The sequence below is a fragment of the Cyclopterus lumpus genome, chromosome 14 (assembly GCF_009769545.1).
Source record: "Cyclopterus lumpus isolate fCycLum1 chromosome 14, fCycLum1.pri, whole genome shotgun sequence".
NCBI lineage: Eukaryota > Metazoa > Chordata > Actinopteri > Perciformes > Cyclopteridae > Cyclopterus > Cyclopterus lumpus.
Window position 1 is genome coordinate 13,090,642 of NC_046979.1, and position 24,750 is coordinate 13,115,391.

Genomic DNA, 24,750 nt, shown 5'->3' on the forward strand with positions numbered 1-24,750 from the left:
AGAGACTAAACAAATAAAACAATTATTGATAAATGCCAAAAACTTAGCGAGCTAGATGAAAATGGTACAGTACAAAGTCTCACAGACTCAATCATTTCCATTATTTAATGGTCACAGTTGAAGCACATTATGTAAAAGAATATTTACACGGATAGTTTAAAATAAAACACACAATCCGATTTTTGACAATACACACGCATAACCAACAGCTGCTACTACCTAAGCATGCTCCCCAAAAGTAGCAACCATACATTAAAAAAGCCACATTAAAAATAAAAAGGGAGTAAAGTGCATGTATGACAGGCCTCCCTGTACAGACATTTCTGATAGACTGCCGAGAAGCTTCACTTGCCAGTCACAGGCACACTCCTAAAATGTGTACAAAATGGATAACGACTATTAAACATTTTGAAACAAAGTCACACCCACATAGTAATGTTGTGCTACATTCACACACGGACACAAACCAGATATAAAAACATGTACAATTCCTAAAATGTTAACACTCACAATATAGACCTTTACATCCCAAAGAGAACATTGAAGAAATCTCACAAATTTACACTGTGCCTTCAACTCCCCTCACCGTTCTCCCACAGAAACGCATACATACATGTATACATACAACGTCTAGTTTGAGTGGCATCAGACCTGTGAGGGAGAAGAGTTGTTTACTTCAGTTCATCAAGTTGTGACATTGAAATAGTTTCCAACTGAGACATTCCAGGAGTCCAGGAATCGTGACGTTTATGCAGGTCAGATTTGGTTCACACTTACTGAGGTATTGAGAAGTCAAAAATAAACAAAAACCAAGCATGCCTTTTCTCTTTGCATTGTGTTTACAAAAATAATCCTGCAGCTATTTCAGTTTATTTCCCTGTCACCAGCTCTGCGAACATCTTTCTTTAGGGTGTGGTTTGACTCTGTAAGTTTAGATGAGCTGCCGTTGGCATAACCTACGGTTACAATCAGTCTCCAGACAGAAGAAGTAACTATAATTGTAGTATTTCTGACAAATAATCTAAGTTTAACCAAATCTGCAGATTTTAAAAGTCAGTTTGATTGTTGAATTGATGATGGTTGGACTCATTTACCTGTTTGATTGTACCTGCTGTATGGTTTCTTGGCAGCTACCCAGCACAACTGGCAAATATTAAAGAAGAGATATGGACGCAAAAGAAGAGGAAAACAGATGCTACATTCCACCTCACATCAGGTCGAACGATGCGATGAAAAAACAGCGATCAAGTAAATATCAAGTTCATGATGGAGAAACCAGCGATGACATAGAGAGAATATGTGCAGGCTCAGGCATATTAACAGCAGCCAAGTTATTCACTTTTGATGATTGTTTTTGCTGCTTTTTGAATGACTTCTTCTGAAAGTGTTCAAACTACTCAGCGCTTCTTCCAAATTGATTGACGTGTTTATTTTTAATTGACTGGACCCTTCATAGCCTGAGAGGAAAACATGTACAGAAACATCTTCACATATTCTTTAAGGCAAGAGGCATCGGCTCGTTTTGCTGAATGAATCCAACATTATGCACTTGATTTCAAATTCTCACAGGTGTGTATGATCTCACACACTCTCTCTCTCTCTCACAGACAGACACACACACACACACACACACACACACGCACACACACACAGTGAGGGTTACATGGTGTGGTAAAGGGTACTAGCAGTTTTTTTCTTAAGCCGCCGCAGGGGATGAGTCCTTCCAAATTGCTGCCTTGTAGCAATAAGTGTCAGCCCAGACACATGCAGAGAATCTTGGTCAGAGTTCGTGAGTTTTCCTGTTGGACTGGGTGGTGGAGAGGCTCCTGGTGAAGTTTCTCCAGCTTCAGAAAGCCTCTTCACACCTGTCCCGAGGACCACTGGCTGCTTGCCGGCTGAGGAAGGAGAGTTGTGAACCCGTTGCTTCTTGGACTCATCGCTAGCTGTGTGGACGAGAGGTTCCGCTGAGGATGGTGCTACAGAGGAGCGGCTGAGCTCCCACTCACTCAGGTCATTGGCGAGCAGCTCTAGACAGCCCAGTTTGGCCAGAGAGGCTGAGCGCTTCATCAGGGATGGAGGGGTCAGTCCGGCCTGGCGAAGCCTCGCTTCCACCTCTTTGACCCTCTTTTGGACACCGCTACGTCGATTCTGAGTGGTTCCAGCACTGAGGCCAAAGACCTGGCCCACACTCCTTTCCTTGCAGGCTCCGTCCATGCTCACCTGTTGCAGGAAGGCACCCAGCTCGCACAAAGTCTCCCATGTCTCCCTCATGATAATGTCACTATGAGGTCCCTCTGTGGAGGAGTCCCAGCCTGTGCCTGACTCCAACTCTGTCACGCCCTCCAAACACAGGAAGTTCACAGAGGCAAAGGGAGAATGGGCAGAACGGTGGAAAGGAGAAGAGGTAGAAAGTAATCTAATATCAGCAGGCTTGAGTTTGTGTCCTTTTGTGCTTTTGTCATTATTTGCTAGTGCACCCACATCGGCTACATCACCGCTCCCCCTTTGAACTGGTCCAAACTCATCACCACTCTCCTCCTGCTCTCCCTCCACATTGCTAACCTCTGACACTTGGGGGCCAACCGATGCATTCTGTGGATTCGACATTGTCGCAGCATGGACACTGGATGGACGCCGCTGAGAGCAGGAGGAGCTGCCGGAGAGGGACGGAGGAGATGATGAAGGTGACGGAGTCTCATGCTCCTGTTTCATTCTTTGCTCCAGCTGTCGTGTGACGCGCCGCACGGACCCCCTCGTCCAATCGCTGCACAGACTGGCAGGAGCCTCCTCCTCCTCTTCTTCTTGGTTTTTCACTTCCTCTTTAACATTATCAGCTGCCTTCTGTGATAAAACATCTCCATCATCCATTTCCTTCCTCGACTTCCTCACTTCCTGGTCCTCAGGACCCTGGTCCTCTGTGTGCACTGCAGGCTTCAGTCCTGTGCCCTGCACAGGGTTGGTCATTTCCTAAAAAGACAAGAGAGATTGTGTAAAAGATCATTGGGTTGAAAAGCCGAATCCATATATTTTTGGCATTGAAGTAAGATGTATTCTGATGTTACACCACAAGAGGGCGCCTTGAATTAAAGAAACACATGCAAGCAAACAAGACACTAATACAAGCCCAAATTCACTTGCTGTTAGTTCAATCCACTTCCAAATGCCACAAAATAATCTTATTCTATCACATAATTTATGGATAATCTATATAACAATGTTCATCTTACACAAGTGTAGCCATGAAAAAAAAAAAGATAAAAACATCCACACACTTAACTCCAAAAACCCCAAAAGAGACCTTTGACGGAAGATAAAAAGAGCCTGAAGGATGCTCTGTTGAAAATCTATGTGACCCAAAGTTAAGGAAATAATGTAACTGCACTATTTGTCCTACACACAGTAGCCTTACCTTTCTTTTATACTCCTCTTCCTCCTTCCCCTCACTGATTGAGACCTCCTGAGGCAGTGGTTGTTGTTCCTTGCCGCAACTCTTCAGTTGCTGCACTGCAGCACAGTGAGTTTTACCATCTTGACTCATTCCCTTAAACTTTTCTCTGGCACTGAAAAAGTTAATGTGATCAGGGCTGTGGCCGAACAGCACCTCGTTGTCATGTGGAATGGCGTTAGGGTGGCTCATAAAATCACCAGTGGGGGGAGAATGTTCTCCTAAACCGTCCAAAGATAAGCCACACATTTGTTGGTCACAGTCTGTTTTTTTAACAGGCACTGGTGCAGACAAACACTGGGATCCAGCCTGTTGTGTGCTTGGTGTTGTCAAGGGCTCAGGCAACGACACGAGCATTGGTTTCATCACAGGTAGAGAGCAGGACAACACCTGCGGTTTGATAACCTCATCCATGCAGATTGGAGTTGGGGATGGAGCAGGGGAGAGGGGGAGGTGGTGAAAGGATGGCGGCAGATGAGGCTGGTCCACGAAAACAATTTGTGCAACAGTCACCACGTCTGTCTTTTGAGGTTCAGGCACCACAGTGGCGGCCCTCGGCTGGGAGAGAGGAGGTGATGAGGGCTGCTCCTCAGAGTCACACAAGCCGTTGGAGAGTGGAGGAGATAACAGAGACACAGCTGTGGACTCGGGACAAGGGGAGTCCAGCTGGCGGATTTGGACTTCAGCAGAACGAGAACGGGCTTCAAGGCTTCGAGCTTCAGTATTGCCTGCCACGCCCTCAAAGGATGCCGAGCTGAACTGATTGGAGTGGATGCCAGTATCAGGCTGGCTAGTGGAGTGCGTTGCTTTGCCAGTGATGGCTGAAGTTCCCAGTGAATCCAGCAGTTCTTTCACAGAAGGACCAAGCGCGCTGCCGGCCTGGTTATGGGGGTCGGAGCGACCAAGGCTGTGCGGTTGGGCGTAAGATTTAGAAAGTGGTTTATGGTGCTCAGACAGGTCGCTGTCAGAGTGAGAACGCCACAATTTGTTGTGCCTCTGCTTGCTGTAGGAGGGTTGGCACAACAAAAAAAGAAACAAAACGTTGTATTATCGTTTCACATCACTAATATCCTCTTTATGCAAACATATAAACGTGCAAATACATATTAACATTTACACATTATCAGGTAATAGTATGCTGATATGAAAAGCACAAAAATCTATATTTTTCCTTAATGGATCACTAATAGCTTTGGTTTTCTAGCTTGCTGTGAGCAATTTCAAAGCTTATTGGCTAGTTCCAAGTATGGATCCAAAGGTTGTATATGAAAAGTATACATTTAAATAGTGGGCACCTCTTTATGCAGTTTAAAGTGATTCAGCTGTATTTCCCTTCAGTCTCATCCTGGTTGATGGCTAATCATGCTGTACATGCATCAGCTACACCCTCAAATTCCCATTAAATATATACTTGTGTGTGTTTATGTGGGTACCTGGCCAGCAGTATGCCCTGATACTCCTCCAGCTGTCTCATAAAAGAGGGGTTAGGTTTGGTCACAGTTCGACGCTCCTTTACGTAATCAAAGGCTTTTTTCAGATCCCAGCCGTACTCCTTCATGGCGTATGCAATCACTGTGGCTGCAGAGCGACTTATGCCCATTTTACAGTGCACCAGGCATTTGGCTCCGGCTTTCCTGGAGTACATTTTAAGAATCAATCAGACATATCAGTCTATCATTGTCAACAGTTCTGAAAGGCAGTTCTTTAAAAAGAAAAGTCATCAGAAACTCACTTGGCTCGAGATATAAACTTGTAGGTTTCATTCCAATAAGCAAGCAGGTCCGTGGCCTCCTCATCGTAAACACGGATGTTGTGGTACTCAAACACACCGGGGAAGAAGTTATCTATCTCCCTTGTTACATTCAGGATGTACTGAACCCTGAGTGAGAATGAGGAAAGGTCAGAGGAAGGTGAGAGAGATGACTGCATATGCAGTCTATTAAGAAAACAGACTGAAATATATAAACAAATTTAATTCTAACAAAATGATTGCGAGGGTCTCATCATATAATACAGCTTGTGTTGTTGTTGTTTTTGCCCTCCCTTACCCGCTCTTCTGCAACTCCTCCATATTGGAAGCATTCCACTCAGATCCCTTTAGGAAGCAAAAGCAATAGTCAGACTAGTTCAGAGCCTTCCAGTGACTTTACATAATGCTTATATCCCGTTTCAAAGCATGCCAGACATCCAATGTGCACTCCAAACCAGTTCCTCAACATTGGAATTACGAAAGACAAGCTCATATTTTGCCAGGTTTCTCCTCACATGGATTAATCCTGACGAACAACCAATGTTCATACATTTTACTTTAAAAAAAGAACTGAGACACTTTCAATACTTGATTTGTGATCCAGCTGTTCTGGGAGTTTTTCATCCTGTGGGCCTCAATGTAATGAGAGCAACACTGTTGGCAGATGCAGCAGTGGTTTTAAAGTCACCTACCAAGAAGACATGTTCAAAGATCTCTGTAGGACTGTCCATCTGGCCCAGAATGAGAATCATCTCATTGTCAATGAACTCTTTGAACTCTCGCAGGTTGCATGTCATGTGCATTTCCAGCTCTGTTCGAATCTACAGAACAAATCCAGAGAAGAAACAAACTTACAACAGCAAATCTAAACCTTAAATGAAGATATTACACTGTCTTTTAAGTTAAATACTGGTGACTAAAATGAAACAAAAGAATGTGCCTTTTTGGGAGGACCCAATTTGTTACAATAACTCTTTCAGTGATGGGTGCATCTGAGCACTGACTCACCTCTTTGCAGGTGACATTCTCAAGGTCTTTCTGCATCATGATCTCCCTCAAACTGGTCTTGATCTGACGCTCTGTCAGCTCTCTCTCGGTAGGTCTGCAGAAACAATCAGCAAATATTCTCATATTGTCTAGAAAAAGAAATGTTACGCAAAAGGAGAAAATAAAAAGCGAACAACACATTCCACATGATCTTGATACTTACGCATCAGAGAAGAGCACGGGCGAATCGGCACGGTGCGACTGCACATCCTGCATGGCGTTCCACTCGTTGATGCGAGCCTGGTCGGAGTAGACCCTGCTTTGATAGTAGCTGACCCAGGTGAGGAACAAGCTGCCTGGGAAGTAGTTGTGACATCGAGCCACCTCGCATGCTTTATGGAGGGACTGAAGTGCCGACCTGAGAGAAAGTAATTGAGGGTGAAAAATGAGATTGAGAGACAGGAGAGTTTGACAGCAAAATAAACTATCAAGTAAATACCAGGGACACACTTTAGATACTAAGATGGCAGATGTGGATATCAGTGTGACTCACCACATGGCCTGCACAGAAACCGGCTTGAATACATGCACGCTGTTATCAGTTGACACACTGAAACCCCTGGGAGCAAGAAGAGCACACAGAGAAGAGAGATGATGTTAAAACAGAATATTTGCGTTCCCTCTGTGATTAAAACATGTTGGATATTTTCTTACCCATCTCCGTCCAGATGTATCAACGTGTCGCTCCATAGAGGCAAAACCATCCCTACAGAACATGAGCTGGGAGTAGACAAGAAAGACTTCCATGTCACAACTTTATGCACAGTATCAAACAGGCAGGTCCATATATGTTAGTGTATTGTTCCGTCTCACCTGTCTACAGGACTGAAATCCATTCCCAGCACCACGCTCTCCTCCGTGTCTTGGCGACCATTCGTTGAGACCACAACCATGTAGCGAGTGATCTGAGTGTGTACGCTCTCCAAACGAACCGCCTGCAGCCGGAAAAAACACAGCTGATGTCTTTGCAGCTGATTGAAAACCGCAAGGCTGCATTTTGTGTCTGCGCTGTAGTGTGTACCCACCAGTTTGATGTTGTCCTCTGGTCTGAGGAGAGTGAACATGGTTTGTAGATGCTGCTGGATGTCTCCTGGTAAGATGTAAGTATTAAAAACATATCTTTGATCAGAGTCAACATCTGCAGCTATGCATAAATGACAGCTTTTTGTTTTCAAACCAACTGCACTACCGAACAGTCAATTGTTCTTGAGTAAGACCTTTTTAATTCACCTGCATGTTTGCTTCGTAGCTGTGAGAAGCGAGAGACAGATGACGTAGAAGAGCCATTTCCTCGAGGTAAGAAGAGAGCAGCTCCTTTAACGGTCAGGAAACTTTCACTGATGCTGGACGGAGAGAAAAAAAAAAAAAAACTAAATCAGTGATAGCCACCAATAAATAGTCATTCAAGTCAACCTGGAAAGTGACTTTTCTCTTTTTTGTTTGTTTTATAGTTAAGTTACCCACCAATCAAACACTACTGGCTCAAACTTAAGAGATACATATTTGTGCAAATATACAGTTTGTAGATCTGAAACGATTAGTGGATGAATTGATTAGTTCATATCAGTAAATCATTTCAAGAATTGTTCACATAAATGTGAAATATTCCCCAGCCACATCTTTTCAAATGTGAGGATTTTCTGCCTTTCTCCATCTTACATCATAGTAAACTTAATGTCTTTTGGTTTGGGGCCAATATAAAAGACACAGATGGGAATGTGTCACCTTTTACTGACAATTTACAGAATGCTACAGTGGAGACATGTACAGCGAACTGGGTTGCTGGTATTGTTGGGATGATGTATTTCTATTCACCAACTTAATGATGCGGGTGCTTTTGTTCTTCATCATGAAAACATCTGCTGAATATTGAATATTTAAAAAACACACATCACATCCCCTACAAACAATAACGGGAGGAATGAAGTGCCTTTATGAGATCAAGACAAACTGCAGCTGGTTCCAATAACATACTGGATTAACTGAACTGGACATTCAGAACATGTCAGCAGGTACAACATCCAAAGTCACGGAGTCACAGTGAAAAAAGAAACAAACTGGTCACCCATTTAACTAAACAATTATTTTTCACATGAACCAGCAGACCAACCTACAGTTGTTATCTTTGTGCTCTACAGACAATTACAACTTAACCGGCTCTGGCTGAGACTTTAGTACTTTATGGCGCCTAACTAAACAAAAACCTGGCATGAAATTGTCATTCCTGGCTCAGTTAATTGAGGCTGCTGCTCTCTAAACTATTTATTAATTAATTAATGTAGCAGACTAAAAATAACTGATGCCTTCCTTTGATTTTAATGCTGCTCTGGCATTTTAAAACTTTTTTAATAGAATCCGAAAACATAGCGAGCAACGATACATCCAATCTTCTAAAAAACGTGTTCTTGCCTTGGCATTAAGTCAACATCATTGTGTTATGAAACAATGGAGTGAATGCACCACTAACACCAGTAACCCTCTCCATACTTGTCACTCCATACTGAAAGCAAACAATAAATATAGGCCAAGTCGGACTATAAGAAACAAGTCCTACTCTGTCACCTTCTGCTGCAAAGACAAAGGGGGACAGCAGTAATTACTAAAGCGATAATTAGGCGATTTGTGACTTCCGATCAGCAGCAACTTACATTTCAGAAAAATGTAGTTAGAATTAGACATTTGTGACATCTACATATTTTATGTTAAAACAAATTCTGAACAGTCACAGCACACATATCACTCACATTAAAAAAGGCTCTACCATTTGTGTGAAAAAAAAGAATCATAGAAAACTGAATCTGAGGCACACAGCACGAATGTCAGTAAGCATAAATGTCTCCTTAATTTTCAAGCCCAAAAAGCCACTACGCCCTCCTCAGGACAACAGAGGGATCAACAGCAACAAACAGAGTTGTGTGTCCTATCGGGACCAGAGGATGACAATAAGGTTTTTACTCTTTCATCAAGTATAAATCCACACACAGATGTCGTATACCACTAAATCATGGCTCGACTTGGCTGATCAAACACACACACACACATAAACAGCCAGTAAACACAAGGGTTAATTTCCAGGGTTTGTTCTCTAAAGACCCTCGGCTGGCATATCAATCACATCCTCTGATGCATGAACAATCTGTAGCAGGTACACCGTGTGCCTTTCCTGCTGTGCCCCCTCGAGATGCATTTTAGTCAAAACAAAATATGGGTGGGGGAGCATGCATGCGAGCAGATGAGAGTATGGCATCTGGCAGACATTCACACGGAGCAAAGGGAAGGAAACCTCTTCCTGCAGCCACCATATCCTTCCTTCCCTTTAAGTCATCATGGGAAACCCAGATGCCAGATCACTGTCACCAAATATAGGAAAATATAGGGTAAATGAGAATATGAACCGTGCCCAGGGATGCCAAGACATAACATAAGGGGACTGTTTAAAGGAAGCTTCAAGTAAGAAGAAGAATGTTAAACCATAACACAGACTAAATCAAACTCCAGCTGGCTTTATATGCATCTCGCTAATGATCATACAACAGCCTCAAGACTGCAATGCATAGTTAATTATTTGTACACAGAGAGCCTGCGGCTCTGGGTACAGTTTAAACTTACAGCTGATAAGTTTCCCCCTGAGAGATCACGGAGTTCTCGGTGAAATAAGGTCTCATCTGAACCGCGCAGCACGCGCAGAAGCAGCCGGCTGATGAGCTCCGTGGCGCGGTCACAACACCGGGAGGCATCGCTGCTCTGGTGGCGGGGTCGGGTCGCACAGAAGCGGGCTGGAGTGGTTGATAGTCGCCGCTGTGGCGCGCGGGACGTCACTCCGCACTTAATTGTGAAAAGGAGGAAGATCCCGAAGTCTCACTTTGATATTTTGCTTTTAGCAGGAATATTCGGGATTTGGGGAAATATCCGTCAAAACACGATAAAGCGCGGTATTATAATAAGACTATTGACATGTTAAAGCACATGTCGCAGCCGCGCAGGTGTCTACACATCTGTCAGGAGACACAGTTGTATTCGTCTGCAGCAGGCTGCGGTAAAAACTGCTGCGGGGAGGGGAAGAGACCCACGTGGTCCAATCAGTGGAAACAGAAGTCTGTCGATGGCCGTATCGGGATTATTATATTTTTATATTTTGTGTAATTTTTTAAACGTCCAATGCCAATAACGCCAATCATCGTCGCAATATTGAACAATATTATTGCACAGGAGATTTTCCTCATATTTTGTAGGCCTACCTACACACTTTGTTTGGTTTGGTGAACAACACCATTTTTTCTAGACACTGTCTATCTGTCAGGAGAGGGTCTTCTTGGTTTAGCCTGTGTATTGTCCTCAATAACTGACCATTGTCTATCTTCTCATGTCTACGGCAGCATCAGAAACCAAGTCACGTAGCTTCCATGACATCACTTCTACTAATAAAGCATAAACAGAGAGGCATCCTCTGGAGAGTGCGGGCCACACACTGATCACACTTGTGTTTGTTTTCTGTGGCAAAGTCGTGTAACCCACTCTTGGTCTGTAGCCTTCATGGAAAATTCTCACCAGAGGAGGAGACACCAGACACCTAAATGTACTGTTGCCTCCGGCAACGAAACAAAAACAACAACGGAAAAAGGATTGAGAAATCGGGGGACTATGAAATGAGGAGAAACATGATACATTGTGGTTTTTATTTATAAGATAGATTACAAACTGGGGGTAACTGCGTTGCTACCACCTGATTGCCCATTCATATCACTGGATAAACAACAACATAGAGGTGTTAGGTTTATCGGTGGCCTGTGTGATACTGCATAAGTATGCCGGAGCTGTGTGTGTTTTTTGTACATTATATGCGGCCCATGACCCACCTTGATCAATTAGCCAGGTGCTGTGAGGAAGATGAAGGAGGCTGATTTACTCCATGATGTTACAGACATTGAACAATACAGTCAAGCATTAAAGAAATATGCAGCAGAAGGAAGGTCAATAATTCAGTGTAGGCGTAAACACGGCTAAAGATACACTAATTCCTCTCATGAGATACTCATCAATGACTGATATCTGCTGCTTTATCTGGCAGTTGCCCAATCAACACCGCGGCTTCCTGTTCAACTGTTTGTGCTCAGCCTTCCGTTTCTTGTCATGCATTTCCTCCTCCTCCTCCTCCTCCTCCTCCCAGTGACCCCCACAAATCCCTTCCATCTCCCTATCCTCTTTCTTTAGTTGTTCTTATCAATTAAGGAAATATCTGTTGTAAAAGTCTAGCGAGGAACAGTCATATCCTGTTCTGCATTCCTACCATGGACAACATATACTATGTCTGTGGTGTTGGACCCATCTCTCTAATTCCAATTTACTCTCAGTACTTTGCTGAATTACACAGTCAATCTGATTATTTACAGTCTAACCAATCTGCCATAGAACATATATTAGATTACATCAAAATGAGTGAAAATAATTTATTCGGGACTTTAAAAAAAGTCACATGGAAATTACTATGAAAAAATATTGAATATCTAAATAATATCCTTTCCCTTCAGACAAAGGATTTATGATTGCAATATTATTGAATCTGAAACAATGTGGATTATAAAAAGACAAGAAATAAGTCATGATAAGTTCCTCTTTCTCTCCCTGATTTCCACCACTGACATTGGCTGCTTGACGTCACTACTCTGCTGATGTCACTGACTTTAATCAGCAGCACTGCAGCCTTGCTTATGCAGACAAACACACTGCATCACTAAAGCCTTAATACAGTCGGAAGTAATGATACCGAGCCAAAGATCAGCTCTGCAGCAGCTGCCGACTTCTAAGGCATGACAAGCACAGACGTCATCAAATGGGAACATTAATTCAGTATTTCAGTAGGCAGGCTCACTTATATTGAATCTTTTTTTTGTCTCTTCGCCAACACATCTCACATAAAGTGAATACACTACAGCTTGGACACAGTGAAATGTATAATTACAACTTTAATCCAGCGTTAGTTGTTCACAATAGCACGACAATAAATATATCACTATGTTATCAGACGTGACACAAGTACTGGCCCTGGACAAACTGTTAAACTAATACAATTAGCTTAATGATCTTGAGGAACAACACTGAAATCCATTGTTTTCTGTGCATTGTTGGTGGGAACTAAAGCAAAGGTGGCATAGTATGCATGCAGCTACCTATTAGGTAAGGTCTCTAAATGAAGTTTCACACGAGAGAAGAGTTAGCCACTACCCAGAGCAACACAAATTACTTGCAATACATTAATGCTAATTAACTAATCTTAACGCCGAACAATACTCCACCATTCAGATGTCAAACTAATTACTATAATATGTCCTAACCTCTGCAGCCCGGTATAACAACACAGCTGTCCTGAAGTCAAGACAAGACCCAGCTCCTAGGAACTTGATATTCATATATTGGCATTTGCTCTTTTGAAACATTTAATGGCATGTTCATACAAGTAACAAGGTCAAACCGTTGCATATTCCATTAAGGACCACTGCTTTTACAGTTTGTGATTGAAAGTAATACATTTAGCCAAATGTCTATGTCTGTATGAAAGGGGAGCCTCAGTGCTCAAATTGTCTAAGAACTTTGAAACAACACATTTAAAACAATATTTGTTCACAAAATACAGTCTGAATAAATCTGATCCCATACCTATCTCTGTGCAAACACACACACTGTGTGAATATAGATTTCACTCCCAGCTGCACAAATACAGAAAGCCCTCTCAGTTGGATGGCAGAGAGCTCCAATGACCAGACACAGAGGCGCTCTGACTGGGAGGGGCTATCAATCTGCCCCTGGATCCCCTGACCCACATGCACAGACCTGACTCACATGGAGCCTGCTGCCCTCTATTGGACAGCTAGCGAACCACAGTTAATTATCTTAAACCTGAAAGGATTTCAAGATTTCATCTGTTATTAAAAGGGCCAAATAAAACAAAGCTGGAAGTAAGAGTGTAAAAGAAACTTAAGTGCACGGGCATCATGTGCATCGAGAACAAATAAACACAGTAGGCAGTTGAAGGAAAAATCGCTTATTGGCGGTGGACTGAAAACCTGTTGCAAATGTGGTCGAGTGAAACAGGATAAACCAGATTCCAACTCCAGTTCAATGCCAGAGGCAACAAGGGACAGAAGCCGATTGTGAGACGGCAATAGCGAAGCAGCTCACTGTATCAACCGGGGAAGGAAGTTCTGCAGGATCAGACACCATAGTGATTCATCACACTTCTTCACGTAAAGTCTACTTTCTCCAGCTTTAGATCGGACCATGTCATAGTCAGAGGTCAGGGGCAGCAACATAACAGGGCCTCTGTTCGGACACTTCATTGTGTAATTAACCACTCGGCCTGGCACTGCAATTCCAGTACAATGTCACTGTTATCCAAACTTCTGGTTTATAACCAATAGCACTGCACATCCTTTTTGCGGGGAAACTGAAAAAAAAGTTTTGTTTTGCTCTGAGGGGACATATCTTACCTCCTTGGCTGAGAGCGGCGGTCATCCTCCCCACTACCGGACTCCTAAAGAGACAAAATGACATTCAATAATGCATAAATATAGTACAATATTGGACTTTACAAAAAGTGAGCTTGGTGATAGAGACACAACATTAAAATTAACATATTATTGTTTGGATGTTGATTCATTATAATAATTGTCTTTTTTATTTTATTCAGAAACTTTCATCTTTCACTTGTTTTTTTCTAAAGAATAAAGATCACTTTATTGTATAGCACTCTATTTACATCACAACTTTTTCTGTTAAAATATATTATCAGCAATGTGAAAACATTCAACTTATTTTGCTTCAGCAGTAAATAGCTGATACGGTGTTTAATCCAAAAAAGTATTAGTAAAATTGAGATTCAGGATAATAACTGAGTATAAGCATTATTTTGGTTTCACCAAATTCAATCAATTATATAATGCTCTTTAAAAAAGGACTCACTTTTAGAAAAGTGCTATATCAGTAAAGCTATCACTATTGTAGCAACGCCCATCTTCAAATTAAAGATGTTTATCAACACATTAAATAAGCTTCAACTTGAACAAAAAAGTGTTGAAACAAAATGTAAAGAATAATACAATCTCACATGTTATGTTAAAATAAAAGTAGCTTGTGTATTTACATACTAGCAAGCACACACAGACACATAAAAAGTGTAAGTAGCATCCAACACAGTGTTCAGTATACTGTCTGAGCAAAGAGCAGCAGGAGGGAAAGAAGAGTTCAGCTTCAACTCAAGCTGTGCACTCTCCAGGAAAATGACCTCAGCCTTTTTTTAAGGTGTGGCCGGTCAGAGAATAACACATTCACATTCAAAAAAGAGAGAATAAGAGACAAATCCAAATTACATTGTGAAATATGTAGCTTTGCAGGATTAGTGGCAGATTAACACCTGGCACTTATCTTGCAGGGCCTGGTTCTTATAATGTTTACATTGTAGGCTTTACTGGCCTGAACATTACAAAACCATTACCAGATTCATAAAAGAAAGAAGTGGATTACAGGTTGATGAATACAGACAAAATGAACTTGCATGCAGCGGATTCGTTAGGTTTTGGCCTCGTTATTGTTGAAGCAAAGTAGGAAAGGGTCGACCTGAATTTACTGCTGGATCTTATGACTGTTGCAGAACCACTCTCAGCCACATTATTCAAAGCAGGTTTCCATTGTGGGCTCTCTGACTCAACAGCAAAAGAGATACTTAAAAACAGATCTTGTGGATTGTTGAACACCTCATGTAAAGTATGTGACGCTGGAGCCAACGTGTCCTAAAAGGTTTCTGCATTCAGAATCTTGACTGTACATTGTTATGCGAGGCAACACTAAAGGGGTTGGGGTATTAATTTTTACTGTAAACTACATAGTGGAGTTTTGATTTTTGTTCAAGAGGAAGAGTTTTTAGCGGTTGTGTCCGACACCAACCAAACTTTGAATAGATAGAACACACTGAGATTTTACATATATGAAAATGTGAGAGGATTTTCCCAAAGCTTATTGAAATGTGTAACCTGAATGTACAGGCTGGGCAAGGATCTTCAGGACAGGAGACAAGTCTGTACTGCACTGGGATTTACAAGTTATAGCATCTAGTCACCAGGTTTAAACTAGTAAAGGCTTCTCCCCTCAAGGCTAAATGTGTAAAACACTGTGTTTTTTCTACAAACACCCTTATTATGAAACAGACACACACCAGTGAGGCTGGACCGGTTTAACATATGGTTTAAGTAAAGAAGAACGTTTGCATCTCAGAGAGAGAGAGACACACACACACACACACACACACACACACACACACACACACACACACACATACATAGGAAACCAGACATGTCTGTGCAATGCGTTATCACTGTATTTGTGTGCGGGTTGCAACTTGAAAGCATATTTCCACAAGAAAATGCTTCAGATCCGTCACTACCGGAGTCTGCCTCACCTTGCTAAATTACACATATGCATATCTTCTTCCTCTACTTTACAGCACGTCGTGATGAGAGACATCCTGGTTCACACCTCTAACGTACATCAGTCAAAGGAGAAACTATAGTGAACACTGAGTTACTTAGATTCTGTACTGCTTTATACTTCTTTCTACGAGATTCTGTGCTTCTTTCTACTGATGTTGACAATTTAAAAAGTCTTGTTTAATCTATATATAGTTATAGTTGCTCTGGATGACAGAGCAAATAACCAAACGTACAAAGCAAGACAGTTATTATTATGCTTACTCACAGAACCTGTTTTAAATCAGAATACAAAGGTGTCAAGGCCACAGAACTCAGAAGCTGTTGTGACTGACATTCTTGGTAAAAAAAAATATAACTTGACTGCAGTTTGTGATTTGGGACATAGCCGGGGTGTAGAAAGTAAATGTTTACACGTATATTATAATCTTCTACTGGTTCCAACTAGCAAAGAAACAGACAAAACAGTTCTGGTATGTGTAATAACATTTCTAATAATACACAGGGTGAAACAGACAGAACACCGCTTGCATGGGAAACAAACGGTGTGCATTACTTCCCGATTGTCTGGTGGGATCCCCTGCTTCTTTAGAAACAAGACGAGAAAAGAGAATAGCAACCGAAGAAACACCTGCTCCTCTGCTTTGCAAGAGCACGCGCCACTAAACACACACTCACACACACACAAATAAACAAACAAACAGGAAGAGAGAGGCAGACTGGTAGAGAAAACGTGCAGAAAAGGACTGAGAGATGAGACAGACTGACAGACAACAACAATTAAAGAGTAAACACCCGCATGTATGCGGGTCACAAGGCGCGTATTACAAGCGGAAGTGCGTGAGATAAAACTGCATCTAAAATCCAGTAACGCTAGTTGGCGAGCGGTATAATCTGCTGATATATTGACAAACAGCAACATATAACGCATTCCCCTATCGATCAAGGTCGTGATTTTCTCTCGTCTTGGACAGTATCGTTATTATAACGTTAACTGCCACTCGGACCTTTGAACTGGCGGAAATGTGCACACAGGAACCATGTCAACAGAGTACAATACAAACACAGAAGGGGAAGCCGTCCTTTCCTCTCGAGCTAACGCTGATAAAAGCACCCCCTTGTTAAACCGCAGTTTAAAAAAAAAGAGCAGGTTAATTTAGCAGCGAGTAACAATACTGATAATTTAACTGAAAATGATGAGCGGCTGTATTTCACGCATGCGCAGGAGTACAAAGGCACTTTATGATAGTCGGCAGCCGACGAAAAGACAGCGAAAATGGAGCCGGAAGCTGCTTTCGATAGCAAAGACATCTGTGTTTGGTGGTGGTGGCCGCGGTCGTGGAGGAGGGTTCAATAAAGGCGACTCTTACCGAGACGCAGGGGCTGGAGCTGGTGCTGGGGGTCGGTGAACGCTGCACGGTAACCAGCGCCATTCAGCGTCCGGGAAGCGGACACCAGAGATGAAGCGACAGCGGCGAGACGAGCATAATTGATTTGAGGGGGAGAAACCCCGAGTGTACCCGGGGTGGTTCTTATACTATCGTTTTCCTAGCTCCTCTCACTGACGGGAGACTATTTGACTACTCCCCGGCTCTTTCCTCAGTCAGCGCCCCCTGCGCATGCGCAACTGTCTTTCGTTTGTCAATCTCGATTAACCGTATGTGTGCTGGACCCTAAACAAAGCAGCCAGAGTACGTCTCAGTCAAACAAAACGCCTGCAACTGCTGATTTAGTGGTGAATTATGTTAAAAGATGAGTAAATATCGACCTCCATTGTCAGGCAATCACCCTGCAACAATTACATTCAGATAAGGTATGTCTTAAAGGGGAACTCCAGAAATTTATATTTTATTTTCATAAAGTTGGGGGATTTGCGAGACACTAAATATGTTTCAAAGAATGGTAAAAAGTGATGCAGCAGAGGCCGAAATATCCAGACTTTTACTTTAATCAGATGCTACCCCGTCCACTTGTAATAGTTCCTTTCAGTGTTGCCAGACGTGGCTGGTTTCTGCCCAATTGGGCTACTTTTGTTGGTTTAAGTTGGTTAATATTTTTGTCAATATTTTTACCAACAAAGCTAATTTATTACAACATCTTTCTATTGAACTTTGGTGTTCTACATGACTTTCTTTTAAGGTAATGAGTTGAACTTTTTATAATTGAATAGGGCGAGTTTTAAGTTGTTATTGAGCTGGATCTGGCAATCTGATCTAGCAACAGTAGTTACCCACTTCCCGCTTTGTCATACTTCCTCTAAACTGTCACGTCAATTTCCAGTAGTAGCTTAGCTGGTCAGATGATTTTGATATCAGAACCAGGATCTGCTTTATTAGCTTTATTACTTACACTAGGACTGGCTACAATGCTCTGTTTCAGGTAAGCTAGATAGCTATGTGTTAAATTGGTTGTGAGCCAACGTTAGGGAAATCCATGCTCTGAATATATAAAATATTAACTACTGTATTTGGTTGAGACATAGTTCACAACAGACTTTTTAAACTGTTATTTAGAAATGTAGCAATTTCCATTTGTTGGACCAAAACTATTTTTCTTTAAATAAATGTAAAAATAAGTTTAGCAATTTTGTTAGATTTAGAAAAAAAAATAAATGTTGTGGTCAAATTCAAAGAAGAAAAGAAAAAGCATGATATTGGCATTATATGTCAGCCACCTTGCTCTCTAAATATTGGCATCGACCATTGAAAAACATGTATGTTACAACCACTATGGGTGAGACTGCGAAGACATTAGATCCTACATTATCCATGAACCAGGCAACTGATCTCTCTGCACCCTCCATGCCTGGTAAATCCTCAGTCCAAAGTCAGACATAAATCCAAACCAACATAATCCTGATGACATTTCTGAAGACTTTGAAGAGCACATAAAAAAGTTATACAACTGTTTTCACAGGCTGAATAGTAATCCGAAAAACAGTAAACTGATCTTGATGCGTAAAATTGGTTGAGTTCCCCTTTAAACAATACCTTAATATGCTTTATTATTCATAAAAGACAATATATGTGCACAAATTACACATATTTACCAACAATTTTTATTTAATGCAATTATTATATATTGCATGGATACTACCTTAAGTCTGAAATCAAATGGAATTTATGTCAATTCAGCTCTTCCGTAATTTTCTTTTCCGTAAGCTTCAGTCTGAGTAACATAACTATATGTTATCCCTGAATCAACCTTGAGTCAATGTGTCAATTCTTAGCATGAAATCAAAATATATAGGTTTACTGTACAATATCCATAGAGTATAATATTATATTGGTTTTAAGATAATTAGTCTCAAACTGTGGTACTCTAACTTAAGGCTGCAGTTTAGAAAAGAAGCAAGGCCTGTTTTCCGGTTATCAGCCAGAGGTCAGATGGTCTTTACATATGTGAGCTTCAGTGTAGTGGTTGCAGTACTGAACAAGGGAAAACATCTAATGATATTGCATGACTCCTGAAGTGCAGCCTGCCTGACTGAACCTGCACTGTTATCTTCACTGCCTGAAGGCACATATCAGGGTTAGCAGAAACTATAGCCTGCCACAAAACCACATACTCAAATATGAAGTATGTGTCATCCACACACACAGCAACACAGACCAATGCATGCAGGTAAGCACGGAAGTGGGAGGAGATTCAAAACGTTAAAACAATACACAACAATCGAAATAATGAACTGTAATAGCTTGTCATCATCAGCAAGAATGTGCCTTTCAGTCATTGGTATAAAAAGTATTTTTTTTGTATAGTTTCTAACTACATCCATTCTCCTGTCCTAGCAATCCATTTATCTACAGGCCCTATAGTCTATTTTATTACCACTACATCCGTCCATCCAACAGGCCGCTTTGGTAATTCTGTTTGTACCAGAGGGATTAACAGTGAAGCCAGAGATGAGATGGAGATTACGACAGAGATAATGGTGTTTGGATTTAGAGTCACTCAGAGGAGGCACTGGGAATTCAAAGCTGCAGCTTCAATCACAGGTAAGCCACATGGTCTCTGATCTGATTTAAGAGAATTACTTACCAAAGGTTCAGAACAGAGCAGCTGACATCATCGAAAGAGCGAATAACATGAAATGAGAGCAATTTCGTTGCTCTAAGACCGATAAATGCAAACTGTCATGTCTTTGTTTCCTCCATAAGAATAGCAGACACACTTTCATCGCAGTATTCTCTGTATTTTTAGTGTAGCTATGTGGGGTCACAGGAATATAATATAACATACTTATCTACTCTATTTATCTATTATAAGTGTCTAGTCATTGAGGTACAAGACTGGTCCCAAACTGAAGGTTAGGACCCCTTCATCGGGCTATGAGATGAACTAGGGATGCATGATGATTACCAGGATAGGAAATATGAACAACTATGAAAACAAGAAAGTAAGTGTTTTTATACAACCAACACTCGTTTTGCTTTCGCACTCAATTCATAGACCTAAAATGTAAAGTTCAAACATAAAACTTAATTAAACCTTATTACCCTAGTTTGTAGTATTTGTACGTTTGCTTACACTTGGAGTTAGCCCAACTGAGACTAGACATCAAATGTATGCTTCGTTAATGTCTGCATTTAAACACCTTGATAAGTAATTCTGTCTGTGACTAAATCAAAAGCACTTGAGTCCAGATACATTCTGGTATACTTAATTCTTCAAAATTGACAGTTATCTGTATCTGTAACCTCCTTTCCTGGATACACTTTTATTTCTGTGTATTATATTTAACGTTCATCATGTCTATTAGAACAGAGCCTTACCAGGATTATAAGAGACTAATACATATTTAGGTATAAATTGGAGAAATAGCGCCATCCTTTGGTAATCAAAATAAGTGATGTATTATCGTAATGTTTTACCCATAACATATATTGTTCGGACCATCGGGTTTCTAGCTCTTTGATTTTTTTAGGCGAACATACTGTTTACATACAGTATATGTTTACATACTGTTTTAATATCGCGATATTTTGAAGCAAAAACAACAACCAACAAATATACTGTCGTCTACATAGCAGAATGTGTGATGTATAAATTCACTCAGAAACAGTTTGAGCATATTTAGTTAAATAAAAATATTGTGTCGAATCTGTCGTGCTCGTTCACAGTCAGCAGAGCAAGATGGCGGCCCCTACGAAACAGTAAGTTGTAAAGAAGCTAATGCGACTACGCCACTGTGTGGTTATCATTTAAAGACGACTGTTTCACGTGGTTGGGTTGTAGTTATAATAATTTCAAAGAGCTTAGTGTGCCATAGCAGCCGTGGGGTTGCAGCTCTGGATTCTTATTGAAACGGCGGTTGCCCCGCTGCGACTGCAGCTAACGCTAGCTTACGCTAGCTAACGCTAACTGACGTTAGTTAACGATCTGCTGACGATGTGCTAACCTCGCTCTTGAAACCGCTAACGTACGTTAGTAAACGTACTAAAAACAAAGGTCATTTTTATACGATGCTTCAGATGTTCACCTTTTCTTACCTGCCATTTATATTTCAACCTGCCCTTTAGTTTCTTTGTCTTTTTGCCTCACCGACCTGTCAGTGAGTGTTTCACTGCTTAAGTTAGTCATTCAGATTTAGCTAAGTGACCTCATTTGGTAGATATTGTTTAGGTTTTAGGCGTTTTTTTAATTATTGTTCTAAGGGGCATAACGTATTGTAATGTTTGAAGAGAGTTAACTAGTTAACTGTCTCATACAGCATTGAACACACCCTATTAATATCGCTGATCTTGACACTGACTTGTCTAATTCTAAGATAAACTTTATTGATACCAGCGTTTACAATATATGGGTTTGTTTGTTTCTAAATGCTGGAGACTAAATCTCTAATTGTCACCATCCAGATAGTTTTCCTCAAAACGAAGTACAAAACACCCACTTTAAGGCCGTTTGCTGGTCATTCAAATGGCTGCTTTAGTTTTTGTCAGATGCAAAGCCTTTGTTTTTTCCCCAGTAGAGATACCTCTTTTCTCAATGAATTACAACTCATATGGGAAGTACAGATGGCTTTGGTATGAAAGGGTTTACGAAGCCTCGTTTCCTTATTGTCCAGGTACGGGCTGATTTTGTCTCAGAAGAAAGGATTGTCAAAGAGCCTTCAGAAACACTCTGTGTTCGAGGATGACTCGGATGATGAGGTGGGTAAACTTCTGGATTTTTTATAAGCAGAAGGAAAAAATTAATTATTTATATATATGCCCGCCAGCATTTTGCAGATTTTCTTTAAAAATGTCCTGAATGTTTTGTTCCTCAGACCACAGTTGGGGAGAGTCTGCAGAAAGAAGCTGTCAAAAAGAAGACGATGAAGCAGGTGAGAGGAAGAATGAAAAGACTTAATGTGATTTCAGTCCATGTAGTGTTATAAACTAGTTATACCTCTGATTAATATTTCCCTGGTCCTTCTCCCTCTTATTCTAAAGACACGTTTGGCGATGCACAAGGCCCTAGAACAGGACAGCACCGTTTATGACTACGATGGTGTGTACGACGACATTCAAAAACAGAGACTTGAGAGCAACAAAAAAATTCTCGGAGGGGCTGACAAAAAGGTAATTTTTATTAAGTCAAACAGCTGTATGGCTGCATTTGTCCACAGCATTTCAAAGTGATCAAACATTTTGAGAGACAGTCCAGCATGCACTAAAATATGTTGTGGCAAGACACAGATTCCTTGTTTTGCCGATATCTTTATTTCTGTCTGTGTTTTTGTTACAGCCAAAGTACATCCACCAGTTAATGAGGGCGGTTGAGGACCGAAAGAAAGAACAAGAACGAAGGGACGAGAGGAAGATCCAGAAGGAAAGGGAGGAAGAAGGAGAGGAGTTTGCAGATAAAGAAGCTTACGTTACATCCGCCTACAAGCTGAAACTGCAGGAGCAGAAGGAGGAGCAGGAGAGGGAAAAAAGAGTGGACGCGATGGAAGGTTAGACCGATACTCTACAACTGTTTTTAGGCTGTAGACGTCTAGGATTGTGTTTTTACATGATATGAGGCTCTGACGTTTCAAACCACATATGAATATATTTTAAATTGTATTTGTAGTAATGCTTTGTAATTTCCAAGAAATCTGGAAATGGAAAAACAATTTGTTAACTTAACTTCAATACATTGTATTGTGTCGATGGGCTTTGGAGAAGTATCTCCTTCCTTAGGCCACACAAAGCATGACTTGAAGAGATATATATTTTCAAATGTTGTAGAAAAGAGGCCACTTCATATGAAGGTATGTCAATTATTTGTTTTAATTTTTTTGTTTTGAATTAGCGGCTTTGGACGTGAAGAAACAAAAAGATCTGAGCGGCTTCTACCGCCACCTGCTGAATCAGACCGTAGGAGAGGAGGCGATACCGGATTGCTCAGCAAAGTCAGTCATAGCTTCGCATTACTTGTTCATCCATAAAGAAGACAAGAACACATATTTTACAAACTACGCTGAGCCTTTATGTGTATCTCTCTGTTTCCGTTTCCACAGAACACAAAACTCAAAGTTGTCAAAAGACACAGAGAGGACTTCACCGGTTCCCGTTCCAACGTCCCAGGACATTATTCCAAGTTCAGGCAGCGACAGTGAGGAGGGGCATGAGCAGAAGTCTGGCTTTAGCAAGCCCGGGGTAGGCTCTGCACACTCAAAACGCCAGTATAGACAGAGGTCACCTTCATCAGTGAGCGGAGAGGAGAAGGAGAAAGAGAAGGAGAGAGAGAGACATAAGAAGAGGCACAGAGATCAAGACAGAGACCGAAACAGGGGAAGGGAAAGGGATGACAGACACGGGGGAAGGAGAGACGACCGGGATGGAAGGAAAGACAGGGACAGAGGAAGAGAAGATGACAGGAGCAGAGGCAAGGATGCAGACAGGGAAGACAGGCATGTGAAGAGGGAGAGGAGCCCAAAGGAAAAAGAGAAGGATAAGAATGGGGAAAGGGAAAAGAGAAGGAATCAAGATGAAGACAGGCGTAAGGACAAAGATCTGGAAGAAGAGAAGGAGAGAAAGAAGCAACCAGAGAACGAGAAGGCAGTGAAGAGCGATGGAAAAGACTTAGAAAAAGATCCAGAAAAGAAGGAAGCAGTCGGAGAGCAGGTCATAAAAAAAATAGATGAACAGAAAGAGAAAGGCGAGGAGAACGAGGAGAACGAGGAAAAGGCGAACAAGTTTGTGAAGCGCAGCACGGATCAGACTGTTAGTTCGGCCAGAGACCGGTACATGTCCAGACAGATAGCCCGCTCGTCCTGTAAGACTTATATAGAGAAGGAGGAGGACTGAGAGCTGTGCGGCAAAATAGGATACGGCTTATGTTATTTCATGTCTGTCTTTTTCAACAAACCCCATGAAAGTACCAAAAACCAACTTCTTCTTCCGTCAGTACCTCCTGACTCCCCTTGCCTATTACCCAAGCCCATTGGTTACTAAAGATGCATATCATTATATTATATAGCATATTGCTTTTGTTTTATTTGTATTATTTTCAGCCTTCATTTGGTGATCTAGAGAGTATTTACTGGATCAAAATTAATTGTAATTACAGAACATGTCACCCAGTTCCATAGTGTGGCTTATTGATGTGATAGTTATGGACAACAGCGGTAGCTGTGGCATTGACTACCCAGACAATTCACCGTTGGTTTTAGTCTTTTCATGGGATCTGCTGACAAGGAAAATATTGCCGACCTTATCCCGTATCTGCTGACTCCACTTATTCACTGCAGTGGACTGATTCAAACAGTCTTGCTGGTCTTCAGTGAGGAGAGAGCGCTGGACTATATCCTTCTGTTGAACTTGAATTGATGGATTTGGGGACTATTATTTTAGAAATGATAACACAAACTTGTAAATATGAGTTTTGACAAGGAGACCCACGTAACATCACACACAGGAACGAGTGTATAAAGTACATTTTATCTTCTTGTGTAATGCAATGATGATCACTTGTTGAGTTTTTGTATTTTTCCCATGTAGTCAGTGATGAGTTAATAAATCATTCCTGTTCCACAATTTCTTCTGTCGCTTCCTGTTTGTTCA

At 41.4% G+C, this 24,750-nt stretch overlaps 2 protein-coding genes across 11 annotated transcripts; one reads left to right on the plus strand and one right to left on the minus strand.

The window, feature by feature from the left end:
- Nucleotides 1-91: 91 nt before the first annotated feature.
- On the minus strand, nucleotides 92-17,338 carry ssh2b (slingshot protein phosphatase 2b). Of its 2 annotated transcripts, XM_034551142.1 has the most exons (15): nucleotides 17,089-17,338; nucleotides 13,727-13,770; nucleotides 7,473-7,585; nucleotides 7,268-7,332; nucleotides 7,056-7,177; nucleotides 6,897-6,962; nucleotides 6,736-6,801; nucleotides 6,406-6,600; nucleotides 6,204-6,297; nucleotides 5,888-6,016; nucleotides 5,494-5,540; nucleotides 5,178-5,324; nucleotides 4,879-5,079; nucleotides 3,410-4,448; nucleotides 92-2,967 (listed from the first exon to the last, which is right to left on the minus strand). In XM_034551142.1, the coding sequence occupies exons 1-15, from the start codon at nucleotides 17,149-17,151 to the stop codon at nucleotides 1,660-1,662; spliced, it is 3,699 nt and encodes a 1,232-aa protein (XP_034407033.1). In that variant the 5' UTR covers nucleotides 17,152-17,338; the 3' UTR covers nucleotides 92-1,659. The 2 variants fall into 2 exon arrangements, with proteins under 2 accessions (XP_034407033.1, XP_034407032.1); XM_034551141.1 differs by lacking the exons at nucleotides 13,727-13,770; nucleotides 17,089-17,338 and adding an exon at nucleotides 9,852-9,979.
- nsrp1 (nuclear speckle splicing regulatory protein 1) lies at nucleotides 17,299-24,056 on the plus strand. 9 transcript variants are annotated; one of them, XM_034551148.1, is made up of 9 exons: nucleotides 17,299-17,531; nucleotides 19,238-19,342; nucleotides 19,510-19,716; nucleotides 21,786-21,870; nucleotides 21,987-22,043; nucleotides 22,153-22,281; nucleotides 22,448-22,655; nucleotides 22,997-23,096; nucleotides 23,205-24,056. In XM_034551148.1, the coding sequence occupies exons 5-9, from the start codon at nucleotides 22,035-22,037 to the stop codon at nucleotides 23,992-23,994; spliced, it is 1,236 nt and encodes a 411-aa protein (XP_034407039.1). In that variant the 5' UTR covers nucleotides 17,299-17,531; nucleotides 19,238-19,342; nucleotides 19,510-19,716; nucleotides 21,786-21,870; nucleotides 21,987-22,034; the 3' UTR covers nucleotides 23,995-24,056. The 9 variants fall into 9 exon arrangements, with proteins under 9 accessions (XP_034407039.1, XP_034407037.1, XP_034407040.1 ...); XM_034551146.1 differs by lacking the exon at nucleotides 19,238-19,342; XM_034551149.1 differs by lacking the exon at nucleotides 19,238-19,342 and having other exon boundaries at nucleotides 19,573-19,716.
- The last annotated feature ends 694 nt before the right edge of the window (nucleotides 24,057-24,750 follow it).